The sequence below is a fragment of the Candidozyma auris genome, chromosome 6, assembly GCF_003013715.1.
Source record: "Candidozyma auris chromosome 6, complete sequence".
In the NCBI taxonomy this organism is placed as follows: Eukaryota; Fungi; Ascomycota; class Pichiomycetes; order Serinales; family Metschnikowiaceae; genus Candidozyma; species Candidozyma auris.
The window spans coordinates 26,223-44,613 of record NC_072817.1 but is presented as its reverse complement, the minus strand read 5'-3'; the positions used below and the strand labels follow the sequence as shown (position 1 = coordinate 44,613).

At 46.7% G+C, this 18,391-nt stretch overlaps 7 protein-coding genes and 2 non-coding genes across 9 annotated transcripts; 4 read left to right on the top strand and 5 right to left on the bottom strand. All coding sequences in view use genetic code 12, as the record gives it.

Annotated features, from left to right (window-relative positions):
• Window positions 1–7: 7 nt before the first annotated feature.
• Window positions 8–994, bottom strand: CJI96_0004704 (uncharacterized protein; the record flags this gene model as incomplete). Its single annotated transcript, XM_029037534.2, has 1 exon — window positions 8–994. The coding sequence occupies one exon, from the start codon at window positions 992–994 to the stop codon at window positions 8–10; it is 987 nt and encodes a 328-aa protein (XP_028888590.1).
• Window positions 995–2,309: 1,315 nt separating this feature from the next.
• Window positions 2,310–2,690, top strand: PPT2 (holo-[acyl-carrier-protein] synthase; the record flags this gene model as incomplete). Its single annotated transcript, XM_029037535.1, has 1 exon — window positions 2,310–2,690. One exon carries the CDS (start codon window positions 2,310–2,312, stop codon window positions 2,688–2,690), a length of 381 nt encoding a protein of 126 aa, XP_028888591.1.
• Window positions 2,691–2,965: 275 nt separating this feature from the next.
• On the bottom strand, window positions 2,966–4,552 carry GUA1 (GMP synthase (glutamine-hydrolyzing); the record flags this gene model as incomplete). The annotated part of the gene is made up of 1 exon (XM_029037536.2): window positions 2,966–4,552. One exon carries the CDS (start codon window positions 4,550–4,552, stop codon window positions 2,966–2,968), a length of 1,587 nt encoding a protein of 528 aa, XP_028888592.1.
• A 2,047-nt stretch (window positions 4,553–6,599) lies between these two features.
• On the top strand, window positions 6,600–7,988 carry YTM1 (Ytm1p; the record flags this gene model as incomplete). The annotated part of the gene is made up of 1 exon (XM_029037537.2): window positions 6,600–7,988. The coding sequence occupies one exon, from the start codon at window positions 6,600–6,602 to the stop codon at window positions 7,986–7,988; it is 1,389 nt and encodes a 462-aa protein (XP_028888593.2).
• A 68-nt stretch (window positions 7,989–8,056) lies between these two features.
• CJI96_0004700 (uncharacterized protein) lies at window positions 8,057–9,421 on the bottom strand (the record flags this gene model as incomplete). The annotated part of the gene is made up of 1 exon (XM_029037538.2): window positions 8,057–9,421. One exon carries the CDS (start codon window positions 9,419–9,421, stop codon window positions 8,057–8,059), a length of 1,365 nt encoding a protein of 454 aa, XP_028888594.2.
• Window positions 9,422–10,555: 1,134 nt separating this feature from the next.
• Window positions 10,556–11,386, top strand: RAM2 (bifunctional protein farnesyltransferase/protein geranylgeranyltransferase; the record flags this gene model as incomplete). Its single annotated transcript, XM_029037539.2, has 1 exon — window positions 10,556–11,386. The coding sequence occupies one exon, from the start codon at window positions 10,556–10,558 to the stop codon at window positions 11,384–11,386; it is 831 nt and encodes a 276-aa protein (XP_028888595.2).
• A 54-nt stretch (window positions 11,387–11,440) lies between these two features.
• On the bottom strand, window positions 11,441–11,513 carry CJI96_0004698. Its single transcript has one exon. It is a non-coding gene; the product is annotated as a tRNA-Ala (tRNA).
• Window positions 11,514–11,523: 10 nt separating this feature from the next.
• On the bottom strand, window positions 11,524–11,597 carry CJI96_0004697. The gene has a single exon. It is a non-coding gene; the product is annotated as a tRNA-Ile (tRNA).
• Window positions 11,598–15,778: 4,181 nt separating this feature from the next.
• CJI96_0004696 (uncharacterized protein) lies at window positions 15,779–17,167 on the top strand (the record flags this gene model as incomplete). Its single annotated transcript, XM_029037540.2, has 1 exon — window positions 15,779–17,167. One exon carries the CDS (start codon window positions 15,779–15,781, stop codon window positions 17,165–17,167), a length of 1,389 nt encoding a protein of 462 aa, XP_028888596.1.
• Between the last annotated feature and the right edge of the window lie 1,224 nt (window positions 17,168–18,391).

Here is an 18,391-nt window from a genome sequence, read left to right as displayed (position 1 = left end):
TATATGTTTAAATACCTCTATTGAATTCCACCTGGTCGATTTTATTTCCATTTTTGTCCTTCAAGTTGTGGAATTCTTTTTCTAATTTTTCTGTAGCCATGATTTCCCGCTGTGGGAAGACTGCAAGTGCTGGTGGTAATGCTACAAGGGCAGTGACAAAAATCAAGCCGATATTGACTGCTGTTTCGGCCAACTTGGACCTACCCCTAAGAAGTCTTGTTTTCTGTAATCTCACTAAGATCAATGGAGGGATTGCCATCACGGGTGCAGCATTGATGACACGGCTAGCGGCGGTTTCTCCAACAGCATAAAAGGCGGCTTTTTTGGATGAGCCCAAATCATTGCCATCTTTATCGTACACAGAAATGCCCTTTTTCAATTCCTCACTTCTCATCAAAAACACATTGGCGATACCGGCAGAAACCACGGCAGCAAAAGGCACCAATCTTCCCAAGATCATCTTGGTGTTCGGTTTGAGGGACTTGAGTTTTGGCACTAACGCATTGAGCCCCAAGGCCACAGAGCACGACGCCGTCACTGCCATAGTATAGTTGGTGGCAATCTGTTTTGTTGTCAATGGATGCGACTTGTTGGCATTTGATATGTTGATAGCCACGTTCAACGACTGGTTAGCCACCTGCCAAAACACCGTTCCCATCGTTCCAAGTCCCGGCGTGAGCATACCAGCCGTAACTACTAAGTTGGACAAAACACACGAGCTCATACGGAACGGCAAGAAAACCGTCTCTCCAGTATCTGGATGCAACGTTGAGTCCAAAACTTTTTTCGATCTCCAGAACTCGGGCGTTAGTTTCCCGGTGACGCCGTTTCTGTAATCCCATACGACCCTCTTGGCATGGTCTATGTCACTTTTCGTATTGAGTAGCATCGTAGGGTCTGAGATCTCGGCACAATGTTTGACACGGCCCCAGTATGTGGAGAGGTCGAAGCGAGAGTCTGGAAGCGGCACCGGGCCAGCAATAGATGAAGCCATAGCGAAGATGAAGGTGGAAGTGAAGTTGGTGGGTACGAACTTTTCAGTGCGAAAGCTCGAAACGTGGGGTGGCCGGTGGTGAGGATTTCGAGAGATCGAAGTACCTCAGTTGAGACGTGAAAATAAAAGAAAGAATTGTGAAGCATATTAGGAGATGACGAGGGAGTTAAGTCTTGTAGAGTATACGGACGCTTTATAATGGTTGCAAAATGGAGGCTGCGAAGAGGGGAGAGGCAATGGGCTCGAGGAAGGAAGCCAAAGGCAGAGGGAGTCTAGAACGAGGTGAGTTGGAGAAATGGAAGGTTGAGATGCCTTAATATAAGACATCGAAGATGTTCAGGGGCAATTTGTGTAAAAGAGTACAATGTTATGAGGTGTAGTCTCGAGCTGTCTAGGTATTAGTCATAGTGAAGGTCCTCGTACAAGTGGATGGATACGACAATGTCGTGGCTACCTTATGAAGAGCCAATTCAACTTGGCCGATGGTAAGCGAAACGGGTTCAAACATAGTCTATCACAATGCCAGTTTTTGAACGATGCCATAAAGTATCTTGATTTTCAGATAATTCCTCTTTGTGTTCATAAAGCTTTAAGGTCCTTGCAGGCAAGCCGACGACATTTTGCAGCCATAAGCCAACTGCCAAATCATGGTAAAGAAGCGTAAAACCTTCTTTTGCTCAATTCTATAAAAGCACTAAATCTCAGACTAGAAACACTCACATCTCCACTAGACAATGGAACCGAGTTGGTTGTGAGCTCAGACGAAGAGTTTCAAGATTGCCCTACAAGTCAATCCAAATAACAATCCCATGTCAATGGAAGTCCAAGGCTCAAGTTATCATACCTTCAATACCCAATCCAAGGCATGTGGAGCTTGTAAGACGTCTTCGAAGAATGGTGGTGCTCGAAAGGAACGCATCCTGGTGTACTATAAATTAAACACTATTTTGCATCTGACAAAGTAGGCCAATTACTGACCCTGATCAGATATCAGAATTCAAAATTTCAAATTCAGAGACTTTTCAAAAAAAAAAAAAAAAAAAAAACCTGATTTGGGCAATGACCTTGTACTGTTCGTCTCTTTCGCAATCCCAAAGTAAAATGGCTGCAAAATGGCAGTTCTGTAGTGGGAGCAGCAAATAATGGTGAAGAACTTACATCGATACTTAATACAATTATATACAATCATTACAACGTCAGCTTCAATACATTAGTGAAAGCCATTACAAACCATTATCGAAATTGTCTAGTCTATTCTAACACTCCATTCTCGTTCCATACTTTGGTCCTGTCGTGCGAATGCAATAAACTTCCAATGATCTTGGGGTTGGGGGTCGATATCGTGCACATCCTGCGGTTTAGCAGGCTCCTAGCAAAAGGAAAACCTTTTTCGGACCGACTATGTCAACGAATTCTCCATCCACGTGAATTGGCCAAGTTCAGAGACCTAAGAAGCGAGGCGGCGGCTAGATACCTAGCAGGCTCTTGGGCAGCGAAGGAAGCAGTGTTCAAGACCCTAGACGAGAGCGATCAGAAGACGTTCGAGTTCAACAAGTGGTACAAGTACAGTGTGGGGAAGAAACCAAGCATTGGTACTGATGGCGCTAAGGATGTGTTTCTACTAAGTGTTTCTCACGATAACGATATGCTTATAGCCACGGTCCTTCGACAGGCCAGTTTTGCGGGGAAGAGTTGACGATCTCGATTGGAGACCTCTATCTTAGTATCAATGGTGTCTAATCATCAAAATTGTGCATTTTATATTTGTGCTTGGCTCGTGGCGTGGCGATAACACTGACGTGAAATTTGAGAGGTTGCGAAAGACAACCGCTGATTCTAGATTAATACGACTACTGGTCCAGAGACGCTACTTAGAAAGATGCTAATTGCCCTCCTACATTCAGCAGTTCTCGATGCAATCTTTGTTTCTTTACTTTATACTAATACACATTTTTGATCGTCTACAAACGTCTATTCCCACTCGACAGTGGCAGGTGGCTTGGAGGTGATGTCGTAGGTGACACGGGCTACGCCGTCAACCTCATTGACGATTCTAGAAGCGACCTTCTTGAGGAAAGCGGCTTCAAACACAAACCAGTCAGCGGTCATGAAGTCCACTGTTTCGATGGCTCTCAAAGCAATCACTTGCTCGTAAGTTCTCTGGTCACCCATGACACCTACAGACTTAACAGGCAAAAGAGCAGCGAAAGCCTGGGAAATCTGCTTGTACAAGCCAGCCTTCTTGATTTCCTCGATGAAGATAGCGTCGGCCTCTCTGGCAATAGCAACCTGCTCCTTCGTGACCTCACCCAAAACTCTGATAGCGAGTCCTGGACCAGGGAATGGGTGTCTCCACACAAGGTCGTGAGGAACACCCAAGAGTTCACCCAAATGACGAACTTCGTCCTTAAACAACTCTCTCAATGGCTCAATCAACTTGAGTTTCATGTCCTCCAATAAGCCACCGACGTTGTGGTGAGTCTTAATGGTTTGAGATGGACCCTTGAAAGAGATGGACTCAATCACATCAGGGTACAAGGTACCTTGCAACAAGAACTCGATGGACTGGCCAGAAGCAGGCTTAATCTTGGCGGCCTCATCCTCGAAAACATGGATGAAAGTATTGCCAATGATCTTTCTCTTCTTCTCAGGGTCGGTGACACCCTTCAATCTGCTCAAGAACAACTCGCTGGCGTCCACGACAGTCAAGTTGATACCCAAGCCTTCAGTCAAGGTCTTGTAAACAGTCTCAGTCTCGTTCTTTCTCATCACACCGTTGTCGACGTAAATGGCATGGAAACGGTCGCCAATGGCCTCCTTCATAATCTTGGCGCCCACAGTGGAGTCAACACCACCAGAGACGGCACCAATCACCTCAGCGGTAGGACCAACTAACTTCTGAATTCTGGCAATCTCAGTGTCGACGAAGTTTTCCATCGACCAGTTGGCGTTAGCCTTACAAATATCTAAGGCAAAGTTCTTAAGAACCAACTTACCGTTGACGGAGTGGGTCACCTCGGGGTGGAACTGGATACCGAAAATGGGGTCTTTCTCGTGACGGATGGCACAGAAAGGAGAATTCTCCGACGTGGCTACAGTCTTGAACCCAGTGGGCAAGGCGTGCAACTTGTCACCGTGGGACATCCACACCTGAGAGTGGTCGACGCCCTTAAAGAGAGGACATTCCTGGTCCTCCACGTTCAAAGTGGCTGGACCATACTCTCTCTTGTCGCCTCTGCCCACGCCCTTACCGTTGATCCATGCCAACTCTTGCATACCATAGCAAATGCCCAAGATGGGGACATCAAGCTTGAATACATCGTGGTCCACGTGAGGAGCGTCTTCAGCATAAACGGAGTAAGGACCGCCCGACAAGATTACACCCTTGGGCTTCCACGACAATTCGCTGATCTTCTGGGTGCATGGCAACATCTCAGCGTACACGTTGAACTCTCTCAACCTTCTGGTGATGAGGTGGGAGTACTGCGAGCCAAAATCAAGCACAAGAATGGTGTCGAACACCTTGGACACTTCCACGGGCACGTCGGGCACAGACATCGTAGCGTTGATACTGAGTGTGTTGGTGAGTTTTAGAAGAAGGAAGTTGAATGTGTAGGTTTGAGATCTTCTAAAATTTGTGCGATGTGCGATGGGCGATGAGGTGCGCCCAAGGACGAAGAGGTGAAGAAGGTGGGGAGGAAGAAAAAGTAGGGACGGAGGAAGAAACCAAAACGAGATGTTTTGAAGGGAAATCACCGCTATTTATATCGCTTTTTGTGCTATTAGTGTGTGTTTGGGTTCTCCTAGCAGGAGGTGCTTATGCTGGCCAGAGTCAAGCTGCTTAATTGGTAATCTATAATCTCTTCCGCGGCTCCCCGAGGAACACACTGTAGAGGGGAATTGAAGGGTAAGCGTGGGAGAACGTATATAAAGAAGAGAAATCGACTCGTCGAACTGCTTTTGAAGGTATTCTGGCTGGTTGATACTGGATTTTTTGAAGTCGGGCGAATATTGTAGGAGGTTGACGTTGGTGGTTTCGCTGAGGAAATCGTGCTGTTTGTGCTGATCATTATTACTCACAACGCCAACCAGGACATTAAATGAGGTAGTATCTATTTTAGGGTCGTTGGTACGCTCATTGTGTTAAGTGCTCCATGTTTCGTTATGCTGTCACTGAGCTTGTTAGACCCAGTATAGCGTTTTGCAGCCATTTAACAAAGAGCCTTGAATCTCCAAAAACGACGCTCAATTGCTACAGTGTACGACAGAATTGAATTGACCTTTTTGGAAGAATCCAATTGAGGTTCCTTCTCAACAATTTCCATATTTGGCTGGATTACTTCTCTCGATTATTCATCATCTTTGATTCTTTTAATGTCACCAGCGAATCTGTGTTGCACAACTATCGGAACAAAGCTTCCTTCATTTCTTTCTGCTCCTTACTTCGAGACTTCAATTCCAACCACTTTCGTCTTTTTCTTCTTTGGCAAACCCTTCTCGCGTTTCCTTTTGCACCACATCCTCTTTTACACAATTTTAACGACTGCCAACACAACAATCAGCTCAGTCGAAACCTTACAAGAAAATCCAATGCGTTCTCTTCCACCTCCTCGAATAACCAGAAAGCGCCGCTGGAGACGCTTCAAGCGTTTTGTCGCTACTCTTTTTAATAAGCAGTGCTCGTGGGACTATCGCATCTACGACAAGTCAGACGCAATCACTCATATTAGAGGAACACGCACCAAGAAAGGCATGGGTGTTGGGTTTCGGACCGTGGGAGCGCTATGGCGGTTTAGAAGCTGAAGGACACGAACTTTCGTATTGTTAGTTTGAAGGCACAAACGATATCAAGGTTGCGTGTAATGATGACACTTTAATCGACTCCTCAAGTCACGAGTAGACAAAAATTGAACTTGGTTTAAAGGCCGAGTTTTGAGATATCGTGGCTAAGTATGTAACAATGAATCGACTCTCATAGCTTCATAAGTGCAACTCTTCCGTGGCTACTTCATTAGTCTCTGCAAGAATTTGCAGCCAGTCCTATCAACAACCTTGTAAACGTAACCGCCAAACGCACTCCCAGGCCTTATTCAGTATCCATTCTTCGCATAGAATGCCTCACTATAACACTTGAGGCATTGCAAATTTATGAGACCATATTCAATGTTTGAACTACTGCTCTCTTTGAAGTCACTGCACTGATCATGTGGACTAACCTAGTTTCAACAACACTCAACCGGGAATTTCAATGAACTGAAGATACCCTACATAGTCTTCAACAAATACAAATTCATTGCATCTCCTGATTCTAACCCTAGAACTTTTTTGTCTTCATCATGTCCCCCAGGATTTCTCGCATACACGTAGAGCCTTTAGCACTGCGCTGATGGCCCTTTGACAAACCGCTCTCACCACCAAGAATACCAAAAAATCAAAATGTACTTCTCAGTTCATCTCCAACTTAAGATAATTATCTGCTCAAAAAATACCTTCAAGGTGGGCCACTTTCATAGTCCCCTAGGTATCTCCTCTGCATATGCGACTATGGACTGAATTTTCCTGATGCTCATCTCATCTCGATACTTTACCACATTCTCAGTATACAATGGCAGAGGATCAGGTGAAGATATCTCTCTTCACAAAAGAGGAGGATAAACTGCTTCATGTCTCAGATGCTCCCTTATACGTGCCTTCTGCTTTGAAAAGGTACGGATTGTCTGAGATTGTCAACCACCTTTTGGGCAGAGAGGATGACGAGAAGAAACCAGTTCCTTTTGATTTCTTGATCGACGGTCAGCTCTTGAGAACTTCTTTGAAAGAGTACCTCGTCAAAAACGGCTTGTCTAGTGAAGCCTTTTTGCGAGTAGAGTACACTCGAGCAGTGCTTCCGCCTTCGTTTTTGGCTTCCTTCAACAACGAGGACTGGGTTTCTTCAGTGGACACTATCAACAACGACTCTGTTGCCATGCTGTCAATTGCCAACTCCCATATTAATGGCCCCCAAATCTTGTCTGGCTCGTACGACGGGATCGTCAGAACATACAATATGTCTGGTCAGGTGGATAAGCAGTACGTGGGCCATCTGGCGCCTGTGAGAGCTGTGAAGTGGATTTACGCACACAGAGTGGTTTCTGCTGGTAACGATCGCCAGCTTCGGTTGTGGAAAACTGCAGCAGATCCTTCTGTGGATGAGATTGCCGAAGATGAGCCCGAGTCGGCAAAGACATTGGCCATTCTTGATGCCCATAAAGCTCCAGTAGTTTCGTTGGACGTTAACCAAAAGAGTCACCGCATTCTTTCTGCTGGCCAAGATAACATTGTCGGTGTGTGGTCGACAAACCCTAAGGACATGAATACCGTTGAGCCATACGCAAATAGCACATCATTAGCATCTTCAGCATCAAAAAAAAGGAGGAAAATGGCACTCAAAGATGTGAACGTCAAGCACAGAGCGCCCTTGTCGCTTTTGGAAGGTCACTCACAGCCGGTGGAAGGGGTGATTTTCGACTCTACTGATCTGACAGTCGCCTACTCTGTTTCCCAGGATCACACAGTCAAGACGTGGGATTTAGTCACGTCTAAGTGTGTAGACACAAGAAGCACGGGATTCTCCTTGCTTTCTATTGCACAGTTACCTCAGGTTAATTTGCTAGCTACAGGCTCTTCTGCCAGACATATCAACCTCCACGATCCCAGAGCACTGTCTGGAGCCACAGAACTACAAACAACCAAGCTTTTGGGACATACTAACTTTGTTGTCAGTTTAGCAGTTTGTCCCAACAACCCTCGGATGTTTGCGTCGGGATCCCACGACGGAACAGTGAGAGTATGGGACGTGAGGTCTGACCAGCCCTTGTACACTATAAAAAGAGAGTCGGGCGCTCCACAGGGCCAGAATAAGGTATTTGGCGTCGCTTGGGATAAGGATATTGGCATTGTGAGTGGAGGTGAGGACAAAAAATTGCAAATCAACAAAGGTAACAACATCGCCTGAAACTAGACAACACAGACATGATGTAAGATAGAAGAGAGAGAAAAAGAAAAAAGACGACATTCATGCGATCAATTTTTATGCTTGCGTTCGTTGCCATTTTGAGCACTTGTCCATTTGGACAACCCGTAGAATCCCTGCCACATACTCTCCTTGTCTGTAATGTACCCAATCACTGGTTTTTCTCGACTGTCCAATGTGTTCTCTGTGCAAAGATCTTTCCAGCCCATTCTCTTTCTCACAGTTTGAATCTCCTCCACATTGAGCTCGGCCTGTGCCGCAGTGCCATACTTCAAGGGTCCCACATTAATCCAGTAGCCATTTTTCATTGGATTCCGTTTTGACGGCGTTGTAAGTTGACTGATTACGTCAAGATAATCTATTATGTTCTCTGCAGTGTCCACGAAGAAGACAGACACAACCACAACGTTCTTGTAACGTTCTTTGTCAGGAATAGTAAAGTAACGGAAATCATCAAGACAAAGATGCAAGTTGCTCGGTTGTGTAGGAGAAGGTAAACTTCTTTCACGGAACTGAGCCCTTGTGGTGACAAAGTTCAGGCACGAATGAATATATGGAAAAATGCTGGTGTGATCCTTCTTTTGTTGATAGACAAACTTGTTGCACGCATGCATAAGTCCGCTGAATTCAACGGCATAAACAGCACCATAGTCCCTATAAATTGCAATCTCGTGGGCAACACGGCCAAGGCCCGAGCCAGGAACAACAATGCAGGTGTCGGCAGCCTCGTTTTCTGGGATCACCTTCAGGAGCTGTTCTTTGACAAACTTCAAGAGTGGGCCACACTCTTCTGCACCGTCGCTAGTCCAGTCTCTCACAAAATGGGTCAATGCCTCTATCACTCTATAATTTGTGCTTGAGGTATTGGGCAAGTTCTTTTCGCCATCCAACAAGCCGAAGTCCCGATATATAAGCCCATACTCCTGCTTAGCAGAGTAGATGATATCGTGCAACACACTCTGGTTCTTATCGATATGAAGATCGATCTGCTTCAACTTCTGCAAGTAACCTGCCTCCTCGCATAGCTTCTGCTGCCTCCACGAAAGCAACTTGAACAACTTGCGTCTTCTAGCGTTGTAGTTCTTGCAATGCTTCAGGTAAGCGTCCAAAGATTTGATGGCAGAAAGCAACTCGATTTTCGCCGTTCCGGCTAGTGCTTCAAACCTCCGATGCTCCTCAGGAGCATTTCTATCACCTCCACTGAAAAGAGCCACTCTTCGCCGTTGCAGATGCTCTACTGCCAGTCGTATTGCTCGTTGGAAAACGCTTGTTCTGGAGATCATGTTGGACCCTACGAACACAGCCAGCAAAAGTGGGATTTGGGAGTGGGGCAAAACAAACGAGAGGAGACCGTAGATTCCCGCAAACGACGCAGCGGCTGCAAGAACAAGCTGGGTGTCCGACAAGGAGTCCATGTAGTTGATATTACGTAGAGTGTACAGGCCAGATGAGAGATGGTGGTGGTAGAGAAAGAGAACCACTGTGGCCAATTGAGTATATATTTGCTTTTGCGGGGATGCAAGTAAGATCTTTAAGGGCTCTTTGGTGGTGTTTTATTGGTGAGTATTCGATGATGTCTGTTTATATAGAGATCCCAAACGGGACCCCCACTGAGGATACACAAAGAAGCTGGAATGAGAAGGCACCTAATCTTCTGAGTACTCAAATTACTGCATTGAAGTGAACGTCAATTCAAAAAGCCATTACATCAGTTAGAAGAGCAATGGAAGAGGTGTTTGTAAGCCTATGTTGGTGCTCTATTAGCCGTTTTCGCAGCCATTTTGACAGGTGCCATTTGCATTATTGACAAATGCTTGACGATGGATATATTGCTTCAAACTTCTAAATTTGTCTTCTAGCTGAGAGTGTTTCTTGAATGTGAGAAGTTGTGTTGTTCTGCGTATGATCAGGGTGCCCTTGATAGATCACAATCTCGTTGTCAAATTGGTTGGTTTTCAACTGTGAAACCACCTTTGAAGTAAAGCCTTCCAATTTAGTTGAATGAAATACCTGAAACTTTTTACTTTATCAGAATACTAGGGTTTCTCTAGTACGTTTTATCTTTTATTTTTTTTTTTTTTTTTTCTGGACACTTGAGTTCCCTTCACCTGGCTTGAAATATTAGTCCACGTAGAACCATCAATGTTCACACCTTGTTTTTCGATTTCATGAATTTCCGGATTTTACACAACCTGAAACTATAATGTTGCTCAACCTATTGGCATTTCTTTTTCTGTGGCCATCATTTTGCTGCCATTTCGTGGATGGAAAATGTCGCCTCAACGATTATTTACCCACGCCATTCCCACAAATTTGTTCACGTTTCGTCGAGACAAAGAAGATCTTTCTCTTTCTTCTTTTCTCGTTTGACTCCAACGGTGCAATTGTAGAAAACGTTCAAGCTGTAAGTGCCTTCTCCAAGCCACGACATTGTCGCGCAGTCCCATTGCAACGCTCAATAGGGTGTATCTATGAAACATCTTTGATCACTATAAAACACAAGCTTGTCCCAACTCTTGCAACAGTGCATCATTATGCTCTGCGACATAATGTACTCTGAGGAGTACAAAGACGTGATGACGAAGTTGCGAGGATTTCTCGAACAAAAGACATACACTGAGGAAGCCTTAGCCTTGACTGAGAAAGCCTTGGAGCTTCTTGCTGCTCACTATACAACATGGCATTACAGGTTTAACATCGTGAAGGCAATAAAGCGGGACTTGTTCGAAGAGCTTGACTGGTGTGAGCTTGTGGCGTTGGAAAACGAGAAGAACTATCAAATTTGGCACTACAGACAATTGATCATCGAGGAGATCTTGAAAGATGAGGAATTGGCGTCAAAGTTCGACTTCCACAGAGAATATCCGATACTAAGTGAAATGCTCCAGGAGGACTCCAAAAATCACCACGTTTGGTCCTACAGGAAGTGGTTTGTCGAGAGATTCCTGCTTCACGAGGCCATTGAAGAGCTTCAGTTCGTGGAATCTATGCTTGACGCAGACTTGAGGAACAACAGCGCGTGGACTCATAGATTCTACTTGAAGTTTGGTCTTGAAGATTGGCAGAAGAATGTTGATCTGGAAATCGAATATGCTAAACTGAAGATCGAGATATGTCCACAGAATCCTTCAAGCTGGAACTATTTGAAAGGGATATACAGAAAGTCCAACAGAGACATAAGGGAATTGAGAGAGTTCTGCACGCCATTGGCAGATGTGAAGGCAAAGGAGATCAAGAGCTCTTTTGCTCTAGAATTGATGGCAGAAATCGAGAAGGCTGCAGGTGATAAGGATCTTGCCGCGGCGTATTACACACAATTGGCTGAGGTTTACGACCCGATCAGGGCAAATTACTGGAACTATGTAAAAAATATGCTTTGACGATGTAACGAATAACAAAAATAACCGTACTTTAGCTATGTAATTGCCAAAAAATGGACGAGTCCGGATTCGAACCGGAGACCTTTCGCATGCTAAGCGAACGCGCTACCAACTACGCCACACGCCCGGAAAGAAAGTGGTCCCTAGCAGGATCGAACTGCTGATCTTGGCGTTATTAGCACCACGCCTTAACCAACTGGGCCAAGGGACCATTTATAATAAGAACATACTAGGTTTGATCTTATAACATGAAGCCTGTTATGGCCATAATAACGTTATTTGATTCAAATTTTTACCTTACTTCAGCTATTGTTTTTTTCTTTGGTTATTCAGTCCTAGAACTGCTGAATTTCAACTGATTATTGAAAACAATTACATTCTATTCTAGGGTAACCTCTATTTTCCCAAAACGTAGGGAAATCATATAACACTGAAAGTTTGATGCTTCAACTCCTGCTCGATTTGCCTTTACAGGTCAAATGACAATGACGTACATTACAGGGTTACCGCCTTGACAACATTGGAATTGTGCCAAGTACATCTTAATTTCAGTTGTAATAGCCGCAGGAATACGTGGATCATAATTTTGACTAGAAGATTACCCAAATCAGCCATGAATCACTCGAGTGTGCTTGAATCAAGCGGCCCTCAATAATACAATCGTTCAGTAAGAGTGCTTCTCCCTATTTTAAATCCTAGATATACAATTGATTACGAAGGAGGGAAAATTGCTGTTCACTTTCCGTGGGCCAGAGGTATCATAGAATGCAATAATCCTAGTCGTAGAAGCCTTCATCAGCTCCTGACGACTTCCTCACCTTTGCAGGGTATGTAACTCCAAAGAGTTAAGAAGTATACTGCTTATTGATATACTTTCGTATAAAAAAATCAGGTTCCCTAAAAAACAAAAAAAATAAAATAAAAGAAAAGAAATGACTGGCTACGACTTGCGCTAGAATAAAGAAGCGACTCATTCTTGCTTACCAGGGGTCTTTTACCATATACTGCGAGGAATCTTCCCTTTCGATTCGATGCTGGCAAAGACACGTCCCGCCTTGAATTATCCTTGCTGAATAGCAACGGCCAAACTCTCATTGGCTATGTAAAATTTAAGTTCCAGTGGGCGATGGGACCAGGAAAGTCACAAAGTCCAGCGGTTAAAAGCGATTTAGAACCTGTGCTACAACACTGCATGGACCAAAGCGCCACTGCAGAGCTTAAGGCAGCGGTGAGCACAAGGGGTTAAAAGGTGGTGGAGGTCAAGCACCGAGTGGATGCTAAAGTTGCTGTGTGGGAGTGCCTTCCAGGTGGTTGGCTGCAAGAGCGCTGCAACGAAGAAACCACCGAGATATGAAGGAACCGGCAACATCCTGAGCAGTATCACAATTAGACAATTAGGCAACACGTTGACCTCAGAAATTTTGTGAATTTGCTACGTTACGAAGAGCCTTGATAATTTCTCTTTTAGAGATAGAGAGAGAGAGAGAGAGACAGAGAGAGAGAGAGAGAGAGAGAGAGAGAGAGAGAGATAGAGAGAGAAAGATAGAGAGAGAGAGAGAGAAAGAGAGAGAGAGCTCGGTTGCTGAAAATTAGGTTGTTGTGCCTCCCCCCAAAGCATATTTGGGCACGTCAACACCTTTAACGTAAGCAGTAGCCATTTTGAGGAGAGCCAATCAACTAAAGGGCGATTGCTTGCGCAGCCTTCAAAGGTTGATTTGTTACGACATTGCTGACGGTTTGCACGTCGAAGGCACACAAACGTTCCCTGCTTAGCGCCAAAGAACTATAACCTTTTAACTTCTAGAGTGGGCTGATATAGCCCGAGGCAAGTGCGAACGAGTCAACGTGAAAGGGACACAAGGCAGAATTCCACAGCCTCTTGAGGCAATCGGAGGCAGAAGAAGGTAGTGGACAGAAATATGCATGGTATGGTTTGGTGTGGACTTTGGTGTTAGGGTGTAATGTATTGGAAACTTTTTTTGCAACTCCGTATCTTTAGGGCTTCTCATTGAGAATCACTATTATTTGGAGATTACGACTGAGGATTTGCAACCGAGTACACTATCGCATGGCTAAAACCTAGTGGCCAACGATTGGCGAGCAGAGGTGCATGTGGCGTGCAGAGATAGTGCAGGTGGCTGCATGGGCCTGCATGGACACCACAACTACAATCGGCAACGACAAATGCCGGCTTTCCTGCAGGACCTGGTTGGCCCGGTCGGCTTGCCAGGGTAGGATTTTTCCCTCTCTAGGGTCGTGTGAGCAGTAGGAGCCAAAGAAAGCATGGTTTAACGCAAATAATAAACCCAGCAAAAACTAACCGATTCCATCCACTCAGTGCAACCCTTGTCTCAGGCTATAAGCAGGACTACCAAGCCGTCGGTTAGTGGGCGTTGACGTGCGGATCACAATACAAGCCGACCCTCTACAAAACCTTGAATTGCACGTCTGCAAATAGGGCCAAGGCAAAACCCAGGCTAAAGCAGCGCTAAAGCAGCGAGGCTTGTCAATTGTCGTTGGCAAGAACGGTGACGTGGGTACCGTCTCACAAGACGTGTCAGGAGCATTGGCGGTGATTTGCAGCCAAAAAGGGGCCCCAGAGTTCAAGCAGGGGCACCGTTCTAGAACAGGAAAAAGGACGCTTTGGAGACGTGAAGAGACCACTTTAGCAAAAAAAAGAAAAAAAATATAAAAAAAAAGTTCAACGTTGCCAGGTCCCATGTTGCATTTGTGGAGGAAGGTGGTCTTGTGACGTTGACAGTGACTATCACCTGGTGTCATTAGAGGATCAGGTACGACTCGAACTATTACCTGACCAGACTTAGAGACGCTATGCTATTTTTTGGTATTGCGATTAATTTTTTTTTCTACCATTCTTTTTTTTTTTTATAGCTTGACGAGTTTGGACAATCACCTTACTACAATCCTCACTCAGGCCTCACTCAAACCTCATTCAGGCCTCTTTCAGGCCTCACTTAAGGCTAACACAAGCTTAAGGTCCAGCTTGAGTTAGTTGCTGTGCAGCTCCGATTCCGTTGAACCCCTTCTTCATTTTCCCTTGATTTCTTCAATTTTATCCCAATCCTTTTTCATCTCACCTCTCGTTCTTTCCCATCGTCTCCTTTCTCAATTATCATGGGCTTTTCGCAGCCAGCGAGAATAATGCACCCTTCTGCCTCTCACAATAAACAATACCACGCCCACACGAGATGTTTGAACGGGTTATCTCCGGGTACGCTGGGTCAATTGACGCTCATTGTGTGAAAGAGGGTGCTCAGAAAGCGTTTTGTTACGCTTTTGTACGTTTCTTGTCCTTTTCTATGGCCATTGATTGGAACTCCGGTAAGGTCTAGAATTCCGCACTGGCCCTGGGGCGGCGGCGGCGGTCGACGTGAGGCAAAATGGGGCAGGAGGAGGCGCGAGCAATTGGAGGGGGGTGAAGGAGGCGACGGGTGGGAAGGTACAATGTATAGAGCTTTAAGTTAAAGTTTGTTGACGACCGGCAAAGGAGGGGAATAGACGATCAGGGGAGGATTTTTCTTTGAAACGGTTTTTGGTTGGGTGGGGGCCGGGGAGAAACGCCGGCCTGCATATGGCCACAAAAGTGGGTGGGTAGGTGAGTGGGTGGCTGAGGGCAGACCCAATCTGGTGCTGCGTGCGGCGCGCGCGGCGTGTGTGCATGGTGGCGATTGTACGCTGCATACTCGCTGCATGCATTGTGCGCGGTGGCCTTATCTGCCGGCCGCCGGCCGTCTGTTGTTGTCTGTGTGTAGGATGGCATTTTTTTTCCCCAAGCGGCGCCACTTGGCCATCTCCTATTTTCCCTGGTGCAACCAGGCCTGGCGAAAAAGTGGTCCCCAAGCGGCAAGCGCTGAGATCGAGGCTCCTTAGAGGAGTAGGTCAGCGAGTAAAACCAACGAAGGCATTCAATGCCATTAAGAAACCTCCTCAAAAACCCCAAAATCTGAATAAAGAAAATTCGAAGAAATTCCCAACGGAAGAAGGGAATTCAAAAAAGAAGACCTGTAAATTCCACTGCTTTACGCCCTCTGCCTAACCTTCCCTCCAGCTGGTCTCCTGTGGCCCAGATCTCGCGCACCCTGCCCTTCGGCCTGCCCTCTTTCTGCCCTTTTTCTGCCTGTCTCTCTGCCGCGCCCATATAAGTTATCCAGTCCCCATCTCCCTCTCCCCCAGCCTACTGCCAAATCCCACCACACCACCTACCTACCACTTTCCTTTTTAAAGGTCATCAACAAACTTCCATTACCTTCGTGTTCGAACTTCAAGAAGCAAACCCCCAAAACTCATCCCACTTCCTTTGTTTGTCCGTCCGTCTTTCGAAATCCATCCATCCCATCTCCCATCTCCCTCACCCATCTTAGTTTTCACTCCATGAGCGGTTTGGGTATCGTCCTCGAGGAGGCCGAGTCGCCTCGCCCCGCGCAGCTATCGCCCCAGATGACGCCTGTGTCCCACTGTGAAGAGGACTCTTCGTCCCACCATTTGGCCGAGCCCCTACTCCCGCCGTTGCCCAAGGGCGAGCCCTTCTTGCGCTCCATCCTGACGTCGTTTGCCTCCCTCCACGAGGCCGAGGGCAGCAGCAACAACAACAGCAGCTACAATTCGAACAGTGCCACCAACAATATCAGTCATGTAAAGGATGATGGTGGCCATTCTCGCTCGGGGCTGGACGAGCTCACGGCGTTTCTGGGCCACCTGGGCTTCCCACTGTATGCGAGCTACGAGTTGGACTCGCCCCTGTTGAACATCGACGCCATGCCGTTGGCGTTTCCCGAGCCCCAGCTGCTGCTGCCTCTGAACAACAGCAGCAACAACACCAATATCAATAGCATTACCAGCAGTAACGGCACCGCTGCGCTGCCCCTGACAAACTCGCTGCCGTTGCGCAGACTCAAGCTGATCAAGAAGGGCATCCGCAAGTTGTCGCTCCTGAAAATGGCGTCTTCGTCGGCATTCAGCTCCACAAACAACACCCCAACGAGCGAGGTGGTGCCTCTGCTGAGTACAAGGCCGTCGGTGTCGCCCATCCAGCCTCAGTCAAGCAACGAGCTATCGCTGCTGCTGGCGCTGAGCCTGTTGAAGAGCTCTACCTTCAGCCAGGCGGCGGCGGCGCAGCCCGCTGCCCACTCCCACACGCTTTCTCTGGGCCTGAACCTGGCGCTGGTGCTGGGCAGAAGACGCACGCTTCTGAACCCGATGCTGGCGCTGGCGGCGTCCACGCCGCCGATTCCCTCGCCGGTGATCATGCTACTGGAAAACCTCACGTTGCTGAAGAAGAACTTGAACGACACAGAGCAGTGTTTCTTTGAGACCTTGCAGATGCTGTCGAATACGTCTGAGGTGAATCTGACGCATCTGGGTGCTCGTGACGACTCCCACAGAGAGAAGATCGACTCCATCGACAAGCTCGCCACGTCCGACGAGTTGATTGAGTACCTGCTTTTTTTGCACGAGCACAAGAAGTCCATCGAGGACGCCTACGACGTGACGAAAGACCGTCTTTCGCACTCGGGGTGGTGCTCCACCAGCGACTTGGAGAACTTGGCTCTCCAGCGGGACTGCTCCTTAAGCCAGATCGACACCAAACTCTTGAAGATCGAGGAGAGACTTAACTCGAGATTCAACCTTCTGATGCTCAATAACGCCAACGTGAGTGTGGCCAAGCACCAGCCCCAGAAAGGGCCCAGCAAGGAGGCAACCATGAGCCCCAGCTTGAAGGTGCTTGAAAGCAGGTGTTTGAGTTTTGCCATGGAGACCTAACGATTTTTAGAGAGAACATTTGGAGATAATTATCTAAAGAGATCCTGGTTTGAAGAGAAAAGGATTTGGAGATCATCATTTAATGAGATTCAGTCTCTGGCTTTTGGTTATGTTTCAACTACAGTGAGATTGTCTTTGGCGGTGTTTTCGCAGCCATGGCGAGATTGATGGTCTACACAGCGGCGAGAAAGAAAAAGATGGCCACGGCTCGCACCCGCCTGGGGGATGCAACCTCACTGTCTCAATTGGCCCTGGGGACCCTATTCCACTCATTCAAAGGGTGAAGGCTCGAAATCTCACTTGGGCGTTCGCTGCCACCCACTTCCGCGGTTCTCGCTGACGTTTGCCCAATTGAGGCGAGATGTTTCCGCATTCCATCATTTGGGATTTATTTCCTAGCTGCATTTTACTTCTGCCGTCGTCTTATCAAAAAGACCATGGCGCTTTGCCTCGGGCAAGCATTATTCAGGGATTTACAATCGTGCTCTGGTGAGAACGGAGCAAGATGAAAAGTTTTTGAAAGTACGAGACTACGACTTTACGTTTACTAGTGTTTATAGAATGGTGGTGGGCAGGAGGAGGAGGAGGAGGACTCTCTCTGGCTCTTGTCCACCACATAATGGAGAAATTTTACCCAACGTAAGTTGTAGACGACTCTCATACTGTAGACGAGACTTTCAGGGGCATGCAATTAGTAACGAGGTGTTTACAAAAAGCCCCAAACCTAACAATCGACTGATTTCTTTTAGTTCTGGATGGGTGAAAAATAATGTGTCTGTGGGATAAACAAAAGAATTTTAGGCGATGTGAATAATAGTTCTGTGTGCAGTGCTATTGTTACAGCACTATTGTCAAGGACCCTATTTTGCACTCCGCATAGGAAGCGATGGGCTTATATGATAGGTGCAAGGTGGCGGAAGATGCGCGAAGCACCTTTGTTCTGCAGAGCCTGCAGAAGTGTGCAGGCAGCGAGACACAATAAAATTGCCACGGCCAGAGTGTAAACTCCAAAGTGTAACGATAGAGTTTTCACAATTTGCCGGGGAGAGACGCAATTGAGTTTGTTTGAGGAGGTGGCCAGGAGGAGGAAGAGGAGGGGGAGAGGGTGTGTCACGTGAAGACCGACCGCTCCCGGTCTTTCTTTCTTCCAGGTAATTTTTTTCTTGGTACGGTGCACGACCTAGAGTTGTTTCGCGGAGTCTAGACGTCTGAGATCCGCTGCAG